At 39.0% G+C, this 21,911-nt stretch overlaps 1 protein-coding gene across 3 annotated transcripts in view; it reads right to left on the bottom strand.

Annotated features, from left to right (window-relative positions):
- Positions 1-21,911, bottom strand: part of LOC135172682 (uncharacterized) — a 101,523-nt gene that overhangs the window by 38,970 nt on the left and 40,642 nt on the right. For all 3 annotated transcript variants that reach the window (XM_064138929.1, XM_064138931.1, XM_064138930.1), the window contains 3 exons: positions 13,676-13,837; positions 12,605-12,788; positions 7,543-7,659 (listed from right to left, as the gene is read on the bottom strand). In XM_064138929.1, coding sequence (XP_063994999.1) covers positions 7,543-7,659; positions 12,605-12,788; positions 13,676-13,837 — 463 coding nt within the window. The remainder of the gene's footprint in view (positions 1-7,542; positions 7,660-12,604; positions 12,789-13,675; positions 13,838-21,911) is intronic.

Raw genomic sequence — 21,911 nt, 5'->3', positions numbered from 1 at the left:
CCCACCCTAGTTCACCACCCACCCACCCTCACCGATAGAATAACGTCTCGGCGTCGTTTCCTTAATGATATCACAGTTTAATTACTTTAAGTTTGCCCGTTGCACGATTCCGGTCACCGCTCACAACACTTTTCGTTTCAATATCGATTACATTTTCATCAAAAACATCTTGGCGAAGGGCAATGTACACCATAATTGATTCTGATTTTTTCAGATTCCCTCAGCTTTGTCCTATTTTACTAAAAATAAAATTGTTATGACCATGGATTTAATCGGCATATTTTTATCTTGAATTAGGACGTCTCGAAATGTTGGCTTTTGCCGCTTATCTATAGGTTAAATTTAAATTATTCCACAGTTGATGCCCTTTTTTCGAGACAGGATTTTCTTGCTGGATGGCATTTTCGCTGGAGTGAGCACAACGAAACACCTGCGCCGATTTGAGACTTCCACGTCCACGCGCCCAAGGTTATCGTATCCGTGTTTTGCTCAGCGCTCAAGCGGATAAGATAAGACGTACACCACGGGAGTTTTCGTGGTGCGATCAAGCGAGAGGCACCCGGCGCGCCGACTTACAATCCAGTGTTTTTTCCCTCTCCGAACGGTCCGTCGGCCACTTTTACCTTGGAAATTCTCGACGAGACCATGCGGAAGGGGAAAAAAGATGGGAATGAGAAAAAAAATGGGGAAATGAGAATTTGCGTCTCTGGAGACAGGCTGTTACCGTGGCTTGGATAATAGTAGATGCCAGCAAGAAAGAGTACTGGATTTGGAGCACATCTAATGTATAAAGTAATCAGGGAAAAAAAAGGATGAAAACATAATGCCGGCATTGACTAAGTGGGTAGACGCTTTGGGTAAAAGATTTTTCGACGGAGTATCCAACGGTTGTGGATGAAGTTCTTGCACTGGTGGCTATTTTTCCGTCATTTCCGGTACACTCGCAGGGAAGTTTTGTAATGTCGCAGTTAAACAAGGAAAAAATGTTGTCTGAATTTGCTGGGGCAAATTCCGGAATTTTTTATCATGTCGTAATTCCTTTGAAATTTCCGACTATCGAGGTATTGAAAATTCCGAATTTGCGGGAAATATGCAAGAGTGTTGTTAAATTCCGCTCCAGTTTCTGCGGAAAGCCACTAACGAAACAAAACATTCTGGAAAATGCTTCAATTTGGAGGACTTGGGAAGCGAATGTAATTTAAGTAGAAAAAATTATGGAATGTCCGCATGTGAGATACTTCTAAAATTCCTTCCTTGTGAATTAATTTCGTCATATCATGGTGGTCGTCCCATTATTCCGTTGAATCGTTTCAAAGGAAAAATATTTTTTAATGAGAGAAATTGAAAATTATTCGCGAGTTCTTTACCTTTGATTACGTGCAAAGAAAATTCCCGTAATTTTGTACGTCAGTTATGTCTTGAGGGGTTTTTAGTGTTTATTCAACGATGATTCATAGAAAAGTTGTGCTGTCCGGTGCATCAACTCTTTATATCGTTGATAAAAGAGGAGGAAAAGGTTTCCAAGGAAGTGGGGAATGGAAAAACGACAATGGTCTTGGAAAGACGGATGGAGGGAATGGCCCGGAGAACGAGATAATTTGTCTTTGAGGAAGAACTTTTGTGCGTCTTCACCAGGTGTCGGGGGGAATTTTTGTTTTTATTGTTCCAGTTGTTGTTCTCAGTTTTTCAACGTCCTATCAAATGTGATGAGACTCATAATGACATAAGAATCGATGGGGAGTAACTCATAAATCAGGTAATAATATTTTTATAAGAAAACTAATTTTCCGAATGGATCATAAATGCTTCATATGATGACCCATAATGCTATATTTATAGCTTGAAATATTACATCGACGAGGAAATGAAAACGACTCACTAGCGCTAGAGGAAGAGCTAGGATGAAAACGATTAGAAGAGAAGCAGAAGGTCGAGATAGAACTAAAAAAATTATTTTCAAGTTTTTTAGTTTAGAAAATACGGAAAATCAATTCTCACACGCAAAATCGTGAGAAGTAGCACAGAAAATTGCTTCCATCAACAGCGAAGCCAGGAGTTTCTCAGTGCATCATTCGCGTTTGGATACACGATCGCACGTACTTTTATTTTCCCAAACTCGAAAGTTAGAAAGTTTCCGGATGCACACCGTTATATGATTACGATCGTACGCTTCCATCAGTATTTGCAAAATTTCCACTGGCATGAATCGACAAATGTTACGCTGTTATTCCAGTTGTTGTTTATCAGTTGGTCATTGCATAGAAAATCGAGTTCTATAAAGTAATAATATACTTTGCACATTGACGAGGAGGAATTGGAATTTGTTGTGGCGTGTCAGGGAATATAACTAAAACACAAATCTCGAAAATTGATTGCAAAAGAAAATGCTTTTGATCAACAGCGAGAGCATGGGTTTTCCACTGCGTCACACTCGTCTAGATACGTGATCGCTTTGATACGCCTATGGGGACACCTCCAAATCCTGAAATTTATAGCGGAGCTTTTACTTTATCGTGTACTAGGGAGAAAAAAAAATCTGCATTCGCGTATGAATGCATATGTTCTATTACACAATTACGGTTATGTAACTCCATCAATAATTCCAATAGAATAAAAAAAATAGAGTAATAGAAGGATTTCGCTGACGTTGATGGAGATTTACTAATTGTTATCGAACCACAATGTTCAATTTGAAGAACAAGATACTTCGTTAGGACTTAGAAATTGTTGTCTAGCTCGAGGGAAAATGTTTAAAATAAAAATATCGAAAATCGATTGAAAAAAAAAGGTTTGTTCATCAACAGTGAGGGCATGAGTGTCCCAGGGCGTCACTCTCGTTTGGGTGGCAATTGCTTTAACGGGCATTCGAGTACACGTGTAAGAGGCAAAATTTATGGTATAGCTTTTATTTTCCCACGTTCTAGAGGTAAAAAGTTTGTCCATCAGCGTGTAATCGCATGAAATGTATTACACAATTACGATCGTGTATCTCCATCAATATTTCCGATAAAATTACGACGATGGGTATGATACAATTGACTTATGATGGTAAAATGTAATGCACGAGGAATGTAGCGACACCGAAGGATATTGTGTCAAAAATGCAAGAACCGGAAAATCCCTCACTTGCTTTGTGTGAAGAGCAACTTGGGGAAGAGTGCTTGTTTATATATCGGTGGAGAGTGCTATCAACGTTAGGAGAAATTCCAACAACGTACCGTGAATGCCACCACTCTTATGTCGGCGGATCTAAATATTTATAGGCCTTTTCACAGATGCTTTTTACCCCCTCGTTCTCACAACTCGAATAGCAGTCTCCACTGGAACAACAGATTTCCGGGTCACAAATGGTTGTGGACATTATTTTTGGAGGTGTAGGAATTTTTGGGAAAAGTGGGTGGAATCCCTGTGGGTAATGCCGAGAAGGGAAAAATTTCCTGTTGGATGCGTGAAAATGGAAATGGAAATAGTGTGGAAGGTTAGAGAAACATAAAAGAAATTTCCGAACTAGTGAGATGGGAAAATTCTTTAATTTTATTGGAATTTTCACTGATGAATTTACTGGGAATGTCAATGAGTTTAAATGAGTAGGATAATTTTCTCCATGGGATAGGTTAATGACACAAATCATTAAATTTGAGTGGTATTATGAGGGAGATGAAAATGTGAATTGTTGCACGTATGTGTTCGATTAAAAATTCACGCAAAATGATATGTGCGCTCGAAAAAATTATCAATGTGGTTATCTCACTTGGAGATGGGCAATGTCATTTCTGATGTCCACCTCAAAAGGAATCAAAGGGTGATGAATCGATCAGCAGTGGCCAATGAGTGCGTATGTAAATCCTCTCGGATGTGAACTCTACGATCTATGGCAGATGGGTTATACTAGATAGTATGAAAGTTGAAGGCACAGTAGCTGCAGAAGAATCCAATCAAATCAACATATATTTGAATCTCCACTGGATAGACCATCGATTGAATCAATTTCACAGTGATAATAATTTCTTGACACTGGGGTATTCATTATTATCGTGAATACACATATGTCGGAGTATGAATTTTTTACGATTTTTAACAAATGAAATTGATAATGAAAATCGGCCGAGTTGTAACACGTTATGAGCGTAGGAATAATTGTAATGATACTTGAATTTTTAACGCAGAGAGGATAAAATTCCAAGCGTGCAATTAAAACTTCCATCATCACGAACCCATCAACATGCTCGTTTAATTTTTACGCTTTTAATTTTCCGTGGATGGAGGATTTTTGGTTGATAATGGGATGTAAAATCGTTTTATTTGAAGTCGTTGAGTTTTTTCATGAGGCATAGGGTATTAAAAATTAGATATCAGACGAATTTTTCTATAGTTTTCTACTATGTGCAATAACAAGCTGGTCTTTGTTATTTTGACTGATTGCTACTTAAAAAAGTTGATGAGACCTACTAATTTCAACCGCAAATTTTTAAATAAAAAACCTATCGAATTTCCCAGCACTGAAAATGTTGGGGAGACTTGCAAATAAATATTCTTCGATCAAAAATTCAAGTAAATTGGAGAACTTTCTTTTCTAAAAAAAACTATTAACTCACTGTCCTTTCACATAGTTCGTCAACGCAATTTTATTTTCATGCTTCAAAAAGATTTATCAAGATTTCATGTTTTGTCCAGCCATTACTCCCTCGTCATCCCCTCAATAGCAAATGAAACCACTATGGAAAGTGCTCAATATCAGCATCGATTTACCCAAGCGATAAGTTGGAAAATTCGCGCAATAGAAATAAAAAAGCAGGAAAAAGAGGAAGGAAATGATTCCATTTAGTTTCGAACGGTCTTACCATCGCCGCTAGCTTTCTCCCCGCTAATGCGAGCATTTAACATTAGCACTATGGAGACCAGTATAATTGGTTTTTTTTTCCTTCCCCAATAAAGGTAAATTAGGGGCTAGGGTGAAAATACCACCGCTTACATTTTCTCCCGCTGATCATTCTCACTTCCTCGCGTTTAACCCATGAAAATTACTCTGAAAAAAAAAATTCTTTTCTGCTTTCTACCCCACCGAGAATTTCTTTCAGTGAAATTTTTACGTCTGGAATTTTGAAAATGCCATACTTCCTTTGTGCACTCTTTGGTAGGGGAGAAGGGGCTGCAGACATGAACCCGCATCCATCCAATCAGCGCAATGCTCTCGTTGCATCAGGGTACGACACTCGACGAGTTTCGGAAACGCTAGAATTTTTGTGTCATCCTACCACTTTTTTTTTTTATTCACCACTCCTACCAGCCTCGTATGGCTGCACACGAAACCTTTCATTCTAGCGAGGGGAATACATATATAACTTTTTCCCTCCCCCGGCCCGATATATCCGACAGGGTGATTTTCTGGCGCGTTTTCCAGGCAGTCGACAAGCGTCGACCCCACTGTGTCACACGTATTCCCCGAGGATTTTGCCAGACGCGAAGTACGTTTTCGTTTCAATTTGTCGCCCTTCACTGGTAGGCATAGTTTTCTGAGTGGTAGTGGCAGCAAAGAATACAAGGAAACTGGTGGAAATTATTTAGGAGAGGGTATTCCTGTAATTGTTTTAGCGAAAATATCAGGAGGCGAAGTACATTTTCTCTTTGCAATTGTTCGGGATATTTTGCCATTATTTATTCGGTTGACAGCTTTCAATGTCATTCTTGGATAACCCATTCAGCCCATATATCATTTATTTTTCTCCATTAATGATAATTTATGCGAGAAAAAAATAGTTATGCAAATTGTTGTGAAGCTTTGATTGATCAATTACTCGGTAAATAAAAATACCTCTAAAAAATATTATTTACAATTAAATTACTTGAACTGAACTTGAAATGGAGAAACATAGGTGAAGAGGTGGAAGAAATGAGCCACCTTTATTATTTTTTTCCACCCACATAACTGGAAAATATGATAATTAGGAGTCTTGCGACCAGTGAAATGAAGAAATCTAATTTTTTCAAATATAGTAATGATAATATTATTCCACGGTGTGTAACGCCATATTATCAAATGGATAGGTCTTCTACCGTACCAAAATGACGAGTAAAAAAGTTGTGAAAACTTTAACCGTCTGCCTAGTTGATTCGTTTTCGTTTGACTTGGCCCTGAGTTCGTGAAATTGAGAATGCAAACGCTAGCGTCAACCAACGAGAGTGCGTCTCGTCAATTTACGAGTGGAGTACACTCCAGTGAGTTACCATACACTCCATATCTACGTTGAAAAATGAAAAAGAAATGTGAGGAAGATGAACGGAGATAGTTTCCTACGAGTCCAACTGGCTCGAATCGATCAATTTTTTTTTTTTCAAATCACCAGTTCCACTCTTACCGATACCCTCGGACTATCAATCACGGTCAGTTGTTGGTGTGTTTTTTTTCGTTCCACTAGTTCTGTTACACCATGAATTTTCATTCTATTAGATACATATATATATATATATTTTTTAAATGGATTTTGGGATATTGCTTTCTCAATAAAAACCATTCGCTGAAATAGTTTTGTAAGAATATAAAAAAATATTTCATTCGATGAATGAAAGTTATAACGGGGATATACGGAGGACAATATCACCAGGAATAGAGTTTGTCCCCATGAGGTGGTACGTTACCTCCGAACATTCATATGACATTTATTCTGAAGCTGATGACATTCATACGAGTCAACTCATTACGCCCATTTAAACCCACTATTATTCTCAACACCTCGAGGTACCTGAATTGTCTAGAATTAAAGGCCTCAGAACTTGTTTCCACGATTCTATCAAAAAATCCATTAGATTCTGTCAGATAAATAAAAAAAAAGAATTTCGTGATATTGCTTTTTCAATAAAAGCTCAAATGCTTTCGAAAAAAATATATGGAGGGCAATAGTGCTATTGGTATTTGTAAAAAGGGACAGACTTTGTGCCCAAGGGGCGGCACGTCATCTTTAAACATTCATGTGACATTTACCCTGAAGTTAATGGCATCCACGCGATGCGACTCATTACACCCATTTAAATTCATTATTCCCGAGTATATGTTCGTGCTTGAACTTAACTCCTCGAAAGATACGAATTGTCTAGACTAGAAGGAGACTCCCGAAGACTATGATCAAAGATATTCTCCCTCACGACCAAGAAGGACGAGAAATAAAGATATTTTCCTTTCATAAATATTTGATGAGGCTCGTAACGAAGCATTACGAGGTTGATGACCTCCAAGAAAATTTCTCTGACATGACTAAACCACCAGCCAATTGGGTAACACAAATAAGGTCCCTAGTGTGCCTTCAGGCTTGTACACACCCCTCCCACTGGTCCCCACCGTATTCTCCGTCATTTTTTTCCATCTCTTCTAAGAAAAAACTTTTCCCCCTCCAACCACCCGACAATATGTACCAATCAGTTATTTAGATTTACCTCAAAGCTTCTTTTCCCTGATTGTCCAACAGGGAAAATCTCCCCGAGAATATTTTTCCTTCAATTTTTTCCCCCACCCAGAGAAATGAGAATACCTTAATGAATAAAACTTACAGCATTCGCAGTGTTGGTTCGGGCTTGTCTGAGAAAAGGACAACAGGTCTATCAAACCTCATGTTATTCCCACAAACACGTGCACTACCCTCCAACTGCAGCCATCCCCCCTCGCATCTGCAACAGAGGTAAGAGAAATAAAAATTTGAATATAAATTGAAACACATCTAATTGACATATCTCGGTATTTTATGGGAGTTCAGTGGCAGTGGTTTCCCCATTGTTATCAGTGTCCAGGCAACTTCTCACCGGACACGACTTGACTCACCGTGGAGGCTCAGCTCTCAATGTCCCCCCTATTGTCCTAACCGGGGACGCAGACTAGAGGCTTTGAATTAATTGCGCGAGTTCGGTGGTCGAGCTCTGGGGGAGCTCTAGCACCCCGGTGTTTCGCTTTCGAATCTAATTTGCGGTGACAATTCACCCTGTCGGTTTATTTCTGTACCCAGGTCTTAGTACTGTCAGAGGAAAACAAGGGGATTAGATGAATTTATTTTGGGCGAATGGAAGAGCCGGGTTTTTCCTGAATTTATATGGCAAAGGTGATGTTTATGATGAACGAGAATCAAACGTATAGAAGAGTAATTGTTACAAAAACAGAGGGTTTCCACTCAGTTTGCATAAACATAAACAATGACTCCAGAGGGAGGAAGAGCAGAGTATTTTTCAGGTGACGAATATTCTTTTGGTTTGTGTGACTAGTCGTTAGTCTCTTAGAGAGATGTGTCGACTACAGAACTTTCTTCATCGCGCCAATTAATGAATAAAGAAATTATAATAGTAAATCCACTGCTTCTTATATTTAATAACACCCCATATCCAATAAAAATTTTTTTATTAATGTTAGTTCAAACGTCTTAATGAAAATGGATTGAGAGCTTTGTAATTATTAATAATAGCTCGAAAGAGCTAGAAAACAAATGATCCAGAACGTAATTCAATAAATTCCCTAAATTTCCTTAACCGTTATTCTAAATTTGGGAATGCTATCTCCATCAGCGTTAAATTATTCTCATTAATCATCCAACCCTGAGCCTTTCTCACCAATCCCCTGAAGTGCGCCCTAAAAACTCATCAGAAGCGAGATCATGGACATAATACCTTATCTTGATGGTTTGATGCCTCAATTATCCCCGGTAACGCAACGCGAACTTGAGGTGAAATGACTCTTGGTCTCTGCCCCCTCGTGATATACCGGCTCGGATAAATCCCCCTCACTCAGCTCGCACGTCCCCCCCCCCCTCCCCCGCCAAGATGAGCTGAAGATGGTGCACTGAATGTAGATCGTAACGAGTAGTACAGCCATACCTCTGATCCTTCCCATTAAAATTTGACTTGATAAAGTCCTATCCATCGTATTATAAAATGATGAATATCTGAAGATGGGATAAGTGGTTGAGCTTCGTGTTGATTCAACAGACCATCAAATACCATCAAGTGTAATCTAGCTCCGTGAGTTGTCACAGGGGAATGTGGTAATTACCACAGCTGAGAGAATTCCATAGGAATTGATGATATATAACTGTGAATTAGCATTCAATTCTACTGCAACCACCTTCCGTGTCCATCGACCACCGTCTCTTCAATCCATACGAACAACATCAGCCAGTAATTTAGTGAGAAGCCCAGAAGCACCTAAGATCGTTCATAGCAATTTGCATCGCCTCACAATCTATTCGGTTGAATGGAGATAATTGGTAAGATCACTCACTCGAGTGGAAAATCGAATGGACCATTAAAATCGGAGGTGGAAGATGCTTGGAGAGGTTGAATACTTGGTGAAGGGTATTCCATTATGATGAGATCATATTTAAGATTTAATTTATGCGGAAATTAGCGGATGATGAGCGAGGCAGCATCATAGGACATCTTGGAGCATTCTCAGCAAGTTACGGGCGGAGTGCTAGTGAGTTGGGTCAACGCTATGATCAGACAGGAAGTCATGCGTAGGTCTTGTGCCTAATCGAAAATTCATCTCTGGATGATAATTTATGAGTCGTGAATTTGTATATAAGTGTCTCGGCAGAGAGGAAGTCCTGTCCACCTAGGTATTATATATCTTGGGTGATGTATAAAACACATGGCTAATTTCTGACATCGAATTACATGGTCGTGAAATCCAGTGACTCCAGTCCAGACATTTATTGATTTTCAACAACAACTTGATTCTGTAATTTCAATCTGGTCAGTGGACTCTCAGTTGAAATACATCTTGTGTATTGATTTTCCACAAGTTTGAATTGATGAATCAATAATGACATTATCACCACGTAGAATATTCTAGAGTGACTGAAGGGACCCAGAAGTACCATTTGGAGGATATTTGCTGAGGAAGGAGAAATGAGAAAAGCGAGTGACGGGTTGGACCTCAGGATGAGAATGGGCGAGAGAGTGCCGAGAGTGTTAAATAATCTAGTCGCTGAGGGAGCTGGTGAGCAACTACATCATCAAGTCGAATGGCTAGGAAAAGGCTCGCTAGTGGTTTCAACGATAGTATGTATCCGTTGATTTATGGTAGTTACTTCGTGCCAGAACATTCTCAACGTAGTTGACAGTTTAAATAAGAGTTGGATGGAGATGTCTTCTGTCTAACAGTCACGTTGATTTCCAAATCGCGGTGGAAATTATTGGTTTCCATTCGGCAATTTTGGAGTTATGCCGTGAGTGATATATTATAATGTCATTCTGTCATACGGAAATTACAGTAACATTGAATAATCATTTTCGCGGAAGATTCAGAGAGTGGTATAACACATCAATTTTCAACCCTCAACCGCAATATGTTAGTGGATGTTGAACGTGAATGGCGACACGATGGAAGTTTATCGCAGCACGTGCTTTGTATCGCCTCTGGATAATCCGATAATATATTGTCCCTTGATGCTTTTGGTCTTACTATACGAGGAATAATCTTCTGATCTAATACCGTGAATTTTCGTTTCTTTGCACTTTGAAAAAAATTGTAATGTTGAAATTTTAATAAAAATAATTGGAATAATTGAAATCCATTGAACCTGTCAAGTCCAATTGTTGGAAATTAAGAAACCATCTCAGTATTAGGAACGTTCGTCAATTAAAAAACGAAAAGGACATTCTAAATCCCGACAGTGTTGTCGAAAATAACGGAAAAACTTCGGAAAATATGATAATTTGTCATCGCCATCTTTGCAATCCCCCTGGAAATACCGAGGACAAACAATGAAGGGACACTGAGACCACTTGGTTAATTGAAAATCCAACTTTTCCCGAGAATTGTCGCTCAAAGATAACTCGATTGCCGCATGAACAATGAACCACCAGAGTACAAAATTTATATTCATAATTGTTTACATCGTCGAGAACAACAAAGTTCATTTGGAAAGTTTCAGCCAGGCTCTCATTCAATTTTCAACTTAACACTCGTTGTGTGCATGTGATGGTGAGTTGGAAGAATGGTTTTGAAGGGTTCCACTTCTGGCTCTGCGGTACATTGTTGGAGATATGAAGCTGTGGATGGCTGGCATGTCGCGAAGAAATTAATCGCAGAGAGTGGGATATTGCGGAGAGGCGATAACTGGTGAAAGCCCTTCTGGCATCGGTGGGGGTCGAGAAAGGGTGGAGGAGGCAAGGAGAGAAGTGCTTTCACTTGGTTCTCCATAGTACAATTTCGTCGGGTAAATAATGCAGCCCACAGCTGCGAGTCCGCGTACGGTAACGGCGATTTTACGAGCAGCCGGTGTGGGACGGACGAAACACAATGGCCTGGGAGGTTGGTCATTATTTATTAGGCCGAATATACGTACTGGGTATTATCCCGGTGATGAAATCCCTGGTGTATTAGGGCTTTCTGCGAATTGTCGACTCATTTCCCTTCATTACATTATTCTTTTCAAGTTAATTGATGCATCGCACTGACGATTCTTCGAAGTCATAAATAAAATCAGAATATCTTAAAGTGCGGTCTACTATTGTTGTCAAATTTAAAAAAGCTTTCACTCAGATGGAAAAACGGGAATTAGATTTAATTTGTTTGGCTTTATCATTTGTTAGTGGATATCATTGTATTTCAATAGTGACTGTGATTAATTAAAAGCGTACCGTAATTAACAACCTATGAATTTCCTTGGGTATTTACCATCATAAAATTATTGTTATTTATCGACCTCGCATATCCCGAAAATTTCATTCTAACGCTCATTAAATGATTTATAATAGCGAATGTAATCGACAAAGCTTCACCAAAATATAAAAAACACATTTTCATGTGGATATGTAACCATTTACGGGCTAATTAATATCATTGCAAGTGATGTTAATTAAACTTCAACAGGGACGATTCTACAATTACGTGACGAGAGAAATGAATTATTAAATCAAGTAATTATTCCGTGTGATGTTTCGCTTTGAACGGATGAAGGTGGATTTTAATGTAAATGGATTGACATTTACCTTGTGTTTGTAAATGCATTGGAGCTCAACGTGAAATACAGAATTGATATTTAGAAGCTGTTATTCACAGACATATGTTTGATATTTGACGATCTCTTGATCCTGAATTTTTCAAATTGAAGAGTACAACATTGGAGCACAAAATGTTTTCCGTTCGAGTTTTACGGATTCTGAGAGCGTAAAATTGTTGGGAAAGTCTTTGTGAATTTAGAGATATTTACCCTCCCATATTTCTATTTTTTACGGGTCTTGCATACGTGTTTGAATATACAGGAAGCGTGAATATGTTCCATCAGATCATGGGGAAATGAAAAGTAAAGACATATACCAGAAAAATATCGCTGTGTAAACGAAAACGGACAATCATATATTCAATATTTTTCCAGTGTAACTATCGATGCTTTTTAATTAATTTTCATTTCCTTAGAATCCAATAATAAAAGGGAGTTTCTGTTTAGTTTCTAAATGAATAATCAAGAAATTGCAGAATTATTTTCGTGACGGGATGTTTAAATATGTAGATAATCTCTTGCAGAAAAATATTTAAGATGAATATAAGTAAATAGGAAAAAATGAATATTTTTGGGAGAGAAAAAACCTGAAATTTGGTAGAACTGTCTAAAAAAAAACTTACACATCTCCATTATACCGTCCAACAGAAACAAGACGATAAATCTGCAGTTCAACTCGCTGACCTGTATCGGGGATGAATTTATACGTGCACTCAGTGGGTCCCTCTGTCGATGGGGGTTTTATCTGTCCAAAACTTCTATTCGACTTGCTGAGTAGTTCCCTACTATCCAGGGTTATGTTGCACACTGAAAACAACAGAGTCGTTGATTTATAAATAAAATTGGATAAAATACCAGCGAAATAGACTCGTGTATCACATTTGTCTAAAAAAAAAATACATATTACGTGCATAAACTCTTGGACGAGAGATTGGTGACTCTCGAAGGACAAACTTTGAGGGGAAAATGCTTTTCTGTGTTGAAGGTGTGAGAGAGAGGGGTTCTAGGACCTGCCACCAAGTGCCAGAGTGCCGACGAGCAACTTTTGTATCTCTGTTTAGAATCACTATAGAGAAAGGAGTGCTCAAGACTGAGACAGAAGATAAGACGACACTGGATACGGTATCGCAATGAGTTTAGACCGGGGGGAGGAGAGGAGGACTTTTGTTTTCGGGTATTTCCAGCGGCAGTTGTCTTTGAGACAAAGCAGAGCTCTTGAGTGTTTTAGAGAGGTGCGACCTCATTGTCGAGAATGTGATTATCGAACTGTTGAATTAAATGTTAATTCGCGTTTGAAAACCTCAGGGTGATTCAATCTAAAGCGATGATTGGGTCGAGGCCGTGATACAGTGGAAATGTCCATGAGAGTCAGACAATCGGGAAAAATTCATGTTTAAGTCAGTAGAATTTCCAGTGCAAGCAGTGAAATCTTTTATCGGCCACTACTTTGCCTCTCTTTAACCGCACTAGCAGTACAAGCTTTTTTAGAAATTTGTCTTCCTGCGATTGTTACGTTAATTTTATTTTTAAAGTTTGTACATAGTATCATTGAATCGTGTAACTGGGTTCGTGCTAAATGAAATAAATATTTCATAATAATCTGGGTTTGTGGAAAATTTCAACAAAAGAGAAAAAATAGCAGGAGTATTCGAACACTCTCAACAGAATAAATACTAAAAACAACAGGTACTCACTGTTTGTGCAGTACTTCTCCAAGCCGCACTGGCCACATCGCTTTGGCATAGCAGCCCCACAACTACACCCCCCGGTTAATACACAGCAAGCGCAATCCTTGCTCGATGAATTAAAGCTGCAGGCGCATCCAGTCTCACTCTGGGTCCAGAAATCCACTTGACCTGGAACAAAAAATTCCCCCCAAAAAACACGATTAACAAAGGAACTACTGTTGCGTGGAATAAACCGAGAGCAATTTATTCTCCCCGTCACATTTGATTTCATCGAATGTTTTCATTTTCCAGAGTCACAGCATAAAAAAAAAAACTCGAATCCCAGCAATTTTTCACCGAAACCAGAAGGAACGAGAGTACAGAGAGTTGTGCCAATTGCCAGTTGCCCATTCAAATTGTTCATCTTCCCACGAACTGAATTCGGCTCACCTTTTGTCGCTGAGATTTGCCGACGAAGTAGATTTCGTGTTGGCGCCGGGGCGATTTTACCCCTCCCCTTCTGCCCCCACCGTCGCCGAGTTTTTACAATGAACTAGAAAAATACACACTGGCTTTCATAGCCTCAAACCACCCTAACTTCACACGGTATATCTCGCATTCGCATCCATTACGTGTTCGCGCGTTCTTTCGGAATGGTTTAACAAAAAGGAAAGGGGAAAAAAAAGGGAGACGAGAAAAAAAGACGAATGCATTGCGATAACGGGGAATAAAAAGTGCAACCACAGCACTCGGGCTGTTATATTGTGCGCGGCGTTATTCGATTGACTGATTTTTTTTAGTACCCCATCGTTTTCTTTTAAAGAATATTTATAAACAGATAATGTGTACTGTCATCTTATCTGAAAAAAACGAGAGTAATTGAATGATAAAAACAATTTGCAACATTACACTTTTATAAAAATATTATAGTACATAGACAGAAAACATTCCCACGACTAATCCTTAGATCGAAACATAATCCTAAAAATTCACGTTAGCGTAAAACCACGTCCCATAAAATCCCACAGCCCCATACGAGAAAATAAATCCAAATGATTAATCAATTCCAAATGAAATGCGAATAAATACTCCCCCTGAAAGCGAACAATTAGAAGCCTCCATTCAAACCAATATTATGCAACCAAATATCCCCTCAATATTTAAAGCATCATCACCCCATATCCACAAAACAGAATTCCATTAATACTCCTCACTCCCTCCCAATCCATTGAAATGCTCTTCACGTTCCCGGAAATACCCCCCTCCCCCTCCACGCCCCTCATGCCACCACCCTAGCTATAATAAGCAAATAAAAATGGCATTAAATAATCCTGCGCTCGTATTTTAACCCCACCAATTTCCACCTACAATATACACCCCGCATTGAGCTCTGAAATTTGTCAATCGGCTCACGCAGACGAAATTTTTGATTCCCGTCTCAATCACTCCCACCCCACCCTTCAATTTGTATACCATCGTCTATGCAGTTATAGGCCAACACTAGGTGTTTTCCCGGCAGTATACACCATCGATAAATTTATGTATGCGCATTCACATTCGATAGGCGTGTCGATTGACGAGGTGTTTTTGGTTTTATGCCGGTTTCCCGGTCACTGTGCTGCTTGGCATTCCAACCGTATCTCCATACATTTGCACTTTAATTGGCTTCGTACTATATCTCTCCACCCCCTTTCACCTCCCTATTTTCCCTCTCACACCTTTCGTCTACCGGGTGCGTCCCATCAACGTACCTCACAGTCACTCTAACCCCTACCCTTTACCACCCCCTTTCCAACATAAATATGTATGCAATGGATGTATCTATACAGTGGTGCACACATCTCGTCGGCGGTACAACATAACCATTTTCCTGGTTACTCGCTTCTCCAACAAACCGGAAATAAAAATTTTTATGCCGTCCAAATTGGTTTTTCTCGAATTCCTTTTGGACGAATGAAATTTGCACGAAGAAGTCATTTTTCCGGGGGTTGTGATTAAAAAAACGAAGACTTGCACTCCCTAAAATTTCATTGTCACTGACAATCTAACGTATGTTAAACAATTTACATTGTGATGACCAAAGCCCCCATTACCCTCCAATGCTACGAAAAATATTTAAAAAACTGGCTTTATCAAGGAAAATCTTCAGAATCCCTGAATTTTTCAGCCAAAAAAATTGAGTAATTTTCTCCCCATATAATTAATCTTCACTTTAAATCTTCCCATTGAGTTTTTTTTTCACTCTGAATCGAGATATCTTTATCCCCGAATTCAATCACTCGGATAAGGTAACGTTTAATCAAGTCTCCTTGAAATGGAACAAATCAATTCATTTGATTCATTCCCCGGAATTCTCTCATCCCTCAGTCCCCATGAATGAGGACCAAATGATTTTAGAAAACCGCAGGGAGAATGGAAAAAGATCACAGCTCCTCTCACGGAGCTCACATTTTAACGGAATGGTGTGAGTAAAACTGGAAAGAAGTCTCCCAGTGAAGAAAAAAAAAAAAGACAGAAGGAGAGGGAAACGATCGCGGGCTTTTGTTTGCCCCCTGAAAGTTTCAGGAATGAGCCATCTGCAGCCCCTATATACTCCTGCCTCTCCCCCTCCTCCTCTCCGCAGATTTTCGTACCTTCATTGAGGTTTTTCCTCGGAGAGTGATATCGGCATCCCTCCACACAGTTAAAACAAACCCACACCCACGTAATCGAGCACCCGGAATCGATGGATTACGAGTCCAATTGGAGGTATAGCGGCTCGGGATTATCTCAACGGCTGGTATTCCGTCTTAAAAAAAAGGGGGGGACCCGAGTGTATAGGGATAAGGGAGGAGAAAAGCTCCATCGATTTATTTTTTCGTCTTCGTTCACGGTACAATGGGCTTATTCAATCTAATAAATTGATGATTAACCCAAGCGATCCTTCAATTTCCGGAGCGATGAAATGAAAACGGAAAATAACTCGCGGCCTCTATAACAATAAAATCCTCGCCAATAGCTTTTTTAAAGATAACATTATCTGCGGTGATAAAACTTTTTGACTTAAATTTTTATGAAGCGCTAGTCTCGACGATTTCTCACAATTGCCAATAACATGGAAAAATTGATGAATGGCTATTCCCCATGTCAAGTCGATTAATGTTCTTTTATTCTAATTGTGAACGAACTCTCACATTCGGCATTAATTTGAAATGACCACTTCGCTACTGAAATACTGATGTATTGATCGAAAATAGGTGGAGTCCGACAGTCAACAATGCAATAATTTTTCAACCCAATTCCCAATATCCGTTTGCCATAATGATCGGTTGTCATGAATACATCGATTTGACAAAGCGTGAAATGGCTAAATTAGCATCGCTAACCCTACATCGCTGTCAATACACTTCTGTAATTACGATAGCTATTAGATATCATGCAATAGTATGAGGTAAAGTGGCAAAGGGATATCTCACGAGGGATCACGTCCATATAACACGGCCAAGATGCGATCGCATAACGGGCTATAATTGCAGATCCAGTGGGCTCTGTATTATCGGTACGATTTCACGTGAGGATAGACTACTCCAGCATCCATCTTACTCTTCCCAGTGGAGTACATGTTCACAGGATACATGGAATACTGGTAACTTTGACTGGTGTTACAATTCCCCAACGATCTCATCTCCCTCACCACCATAACTGATCGCTCTATTCTCGTGCAACAAATTTTAAATGCACGTGTCAATTAAAATACTCATTATCGGGATGCTGATGAATCTGTCGATGGAATGTGCGAAGTTGCTCGGGTGAAAATTATCGGGAAATAATCAAAATTCTTCACTGGCTGTGATAAAAACTAATGGATCACTAGATTACATTTTACAGGGCAGATACACAAGTTGTAAAATCGATGTGTATCCGTTTATCGTACACAATGGCAATGCCTTTTTTGGTCCTTTCAGACGTTAAAATCGTCTCGTTGAATTTTTGGCACAAACTCCACCCCCCCCAGCCCCTGTTCAGGATTTATGGTTTCGAAGCACTCCAATTGGGTCAATGTTCCATCGGGCTCCAAACTGGCGAACGAAAGATTTTCCTTATTTCAATGGTTTTCGGAACATTTGAACCATTCGGTGAGAGAATAAAAAATAATTATCAGGATTCAAAAGGAAAAATCCGGGTGATCTCGAGGGATGAATTTTAAATAATCTAAAAATATCGTGATTGTTAGCAATACCAATGGAATTTTTGGCAATTGAAAAAAATGGAAACCAATTTTTTCATGACATAATGGGATAGAATGCTATATCAATTGAAAAAAAATCGTCGGAATCGTGGGAATTTTAATTTGATCGGAAGCTTAACGGTGATCAAGAATGTAAATTCAGTTATTTAACCAAGATTTATAGGAATTAGGAAAATCTCGGGCAATTTCACTCCGCACTGGAAAGATATCGGAGAATTCTAGTTTCTCTATCGCTAAAAAATATAAAATTTCACTTTATATTTAAATATCAAATCAATTCACCATTACTCCTCTGAAAGTCCGTATTAAACTGTCTATAAACATGTAATTCTTCTCACAGCAGTGAACTCACTAAGTCGATCATTGAAATTTGAATTTTTATCCGCTTTGAATGCAATAAAAGTTAAGACCCCAGTGATGCACAGTGGATGCACCACAATTTATTGCCAAACCAATGTTGTTATGACATTAAGAAAGAATACATGTACATCATTAAAACCATAATAATATTTACGGATAATATTATGCACCGAGAATCGCTGAGGTGAATTCGCCTGAGTGTGAAACAGGATTCAAGGAATAATGACGATTCTGTTCCAATCTCGTAAGCAGATTGTCGGTGGTATCACAATAACGAGGAAGATTGTACCATGTTTCCGAGAATGAAATGTTTCTATGGTTCGGTTGAAATGCTTGATTCACCCGGTTTGTGATTCACAAGCATCTAGCGTAACCACTCAGACGATCGTCCCCTTTCAATATATATGACGAAATCTGTGTTTTCAGGGAAGATATTTCAGCGTGTACATGCATCCCTCTATGCGCTCCGGGTCTCCCTGTGTTTTTACTTGTGAGTGCATTAAGAGGAAGCTATTTCATAGGAATTATAGCGCGAGCCAAATGTTTGGAATTTCGGAAAGAGAGAAATAATAAAAATAAATAAAATGTCGCAATTATTTTATCAAATATTTTTCAATATGTCATTGAGCAAAAATTCCGTTTGCCAAAATTCCAGTGGGAACAACCTCATGATTCCGGTCATTCAGGTAGTTTTAAGGGCAGCCTATCACGTAACGATCAAAAAATTTCCCCCCGGGACGGGCAATTTTATAAAAATGTCCAGAAGTCCCTCACCATCAAACACTAGTTCTTCCACATCCTCTAAACCCCACCGCACTTTCCCAAAATGAATTCTCCCAAATCCACAGCTGCTTGTCCTTCGAGCACCCGAGAGCCAATAATCCCAGGAATGATTCTCAAGAGGTTGAACAGCGTCGTCGACTGGGACTTCAAAGGAATCCCCGATTGCCAACCAATAATCGAAGGAATTCCCATCCCCACTGTCCACCAACTCTTCCCTTTGTCCCATTCTTCTTATTTCCTCTCGCCATCCCTGTGTTCACTACATTTACCCCCTTCCTTCACCCCTAACCCCTTCTCATCCCATTTCATTTTCTTTGTTCATCCCCCTCAATTCAGCTATAACCTATAACTAACGTTTCCTCGAGTCTTATCGAAGTCTCCTGGCTATCCCCCGGATACTGGTCTTCTTATCCCTAACCCCAAAAACCCTTTTACCACCAGCCGGAAATCCCATGAGGCATTTTCTACTTTATAATGCAGCCCCATCCGGTGTGTGTTCTCTTCGTCTCCAGTACCAGGAGGTGCTCATCTCCCCGAGGCACACGAGATTACTTCAACGAAATCGATCCCCATACTGCCGTCGTATCGGACCAAGTCAAACCCCACCATCGGATCACTTATCGTTAGAAATCCAATGGATAAAATTGTAAATAATGACGATTCAGCCTTGGGGAAATATCCCGTACCGTAATTGCATTTCACAGTCTTTCCAAATAGCGAGTTTATGGCATTTTCGTCGGTGTAGAAATCGCTGGGGGTGTTGATAATTTATTTTATCGAAAATTGTTATTGGTCTTGCGTGTTGTTTCAGTCAATTTGGATGCCGATGTGGATACGGGAGCGAGTTATAACGAGACCTCAGGGGTTTGACTGGGTTAAGGACTGGGGAAGAGTGACAGCTGGGAGCAAGGGAGGTAAAGTACGAATGACGGATGACTGACGGTGTCGGGATGGATTATTATGGATGGAGAATTTCGTTATGAAGGAGATGAAGAAGTTAGGATTCGAAGTTTTTAGTTTATTATTCTGGAAAATGTGAGGGGATGCCAACCCCATACGTCGGGGCCACATTTGTTATGTAAAAATCGAGGAATTTCCCGGAGAGTTTTATAGAGTGATATTGAAATTTTATGGGGAGAGGAATGATGAGATATCTGAGTTGTAAATTTTTCAGTAAAAGGGAAATGGAAATTCACTTATGTGAATCCTTCATTAGGGGGTTATTAATTAGGGCGTATTTAGAGGGAACGTTGAAGTAATCTACTGTTCGAGATCAGCTTTTCTGAATTTTTTTTTCTTTAGTCATTTTAGTGGGATAATCTGAGATTTTCGGTTCCTATTAATTGGAGAAAAATTAAGTCGATGTTTTACAACCCTCAGAATGAAATGTGGATATATCAATGATAATGTCAATGAAGAAAATTAAGAGAATCAGAGAGACAACTGGAATGACAAATAATAGCCATTTGTCTGACTATTCGTACGAAACATCCCTAATTCATCTCAATTTACCCGCTCCAAAGATACTAAAAAATTCAATCGATTTTCATTCCACTCAGCAATCTCTGTGACGAATGTTGACGTTGAATATGAGTTTAGGAATGGCGCCTCGGCACCTCTGTACGCCAGCCAAATATTTGCCGCATAACGTGCAAAAAACCGGGATAAAAAATATTTATGAATGGATTAAAGTTCTGTTTCCTCACTGAATAGACTGTAAATTACATTTCTTTTTTCAGTGTCATATAGAGCACTGGGTTGGTATTTTAATGCCCTAGAAATACTCTGTTCTTTTGTCCTACACGTGGTGAAATTTATAAAAACTGCTAAAAATGCGAAAAAATAACCGGTTAAAAAAAAACTTGTGATCTCTTTTCACATTACGAGAGTTTGAAATTCAGTGGGCGTACCCTTGGTGGACTGTTTCACTCGACCCGATGTAAATGGCACTGCAAAATATCTTAACGCTTTTCATGAGATGCTTAATAATCTTAATATCTGGGCGGGTATGATCTTGCTAGCTGGCAGCAGCAGAACCCATTCCCAGGGAGTTGGGACACCCCAATACTGCAGTCGGAGAACTTCTGTCGCGTATATGAAACTTGTGAAGATACTTATATCGTTATTACATATATGCAGATTACTGTGTATTATATGTTTATGATTATGAGTTTCCGTACTCTTGGCGCTGGAATCCCCTTTAGTCTGTCGTTCCTTCAGGAAATGTCCTTCAGAATTACATAATATACTTAATTCATTGGAAAACAATGATGGCTTTAATTGAGCCATTTTTGGTGTAGATAAAGGTTTATTAAACGATGTTTTAGTGGCTTCATTCAAGGGGAGGCTCTACCCCAAAAAGTTTTCTGCGTATTTTTTTTCACACATTTCATTTTGTAGATTGTGTTGATCTCTAGCATAAACATCTATCTTCGGAATATTTTCCAGATATTTCGAGAAGAACCTCCCAAAGATATTTTTTTTTTAATATTTCCTGAAGAACATTTTTTATTTGAAGATCTTAAAAAAAATTAGTCTATCACACCGTCGGAAAATAAATGATATGTAAAAGAAATTGTCTCTCGCGTGCAGGACATCCGTATAATTTGGTACGTTAAACTATATTTGTATCAATTATTTCATCTGATTTAAAATTGTGATAAAAAAAATATGTGTTCATCATAAATTTGCGATAAGATATTCTGTCTTGTACTGTGAATTTTCCTGATTCGTCGGCTGAAAAATGTAATATTTCAACGTCGTGTGAAAAATTCAGTGGCAAATTCGAATGTTATCGTGTTGACGCATTAGAAAATTTGACATCCCAGGAGTGTGACTGGCGTTGATGCAGAATGTCATGCATTTATGCACTACTCTCCTGTGATGGACAAA

This window comes from Diachasmimorpha longicaudata, chromosome 2, assembly GCF_034640455.1.
Source record: "Diachasmimorpha longicaudata isolate KC_UGA_2023 chromosome 2, iyDiaLong2, whole genome shotgun sequence".
Lineage (NCBI taxonomy): Eukaryota > Metazoa > Arthropoda > Insecta > Hymenoptera > Braconidae > Diachasmimorpha > Diachasmimorpha longicaudata.
This window is presented reverse-complemented; position numbering and strand designations above follow the sequence as displayed.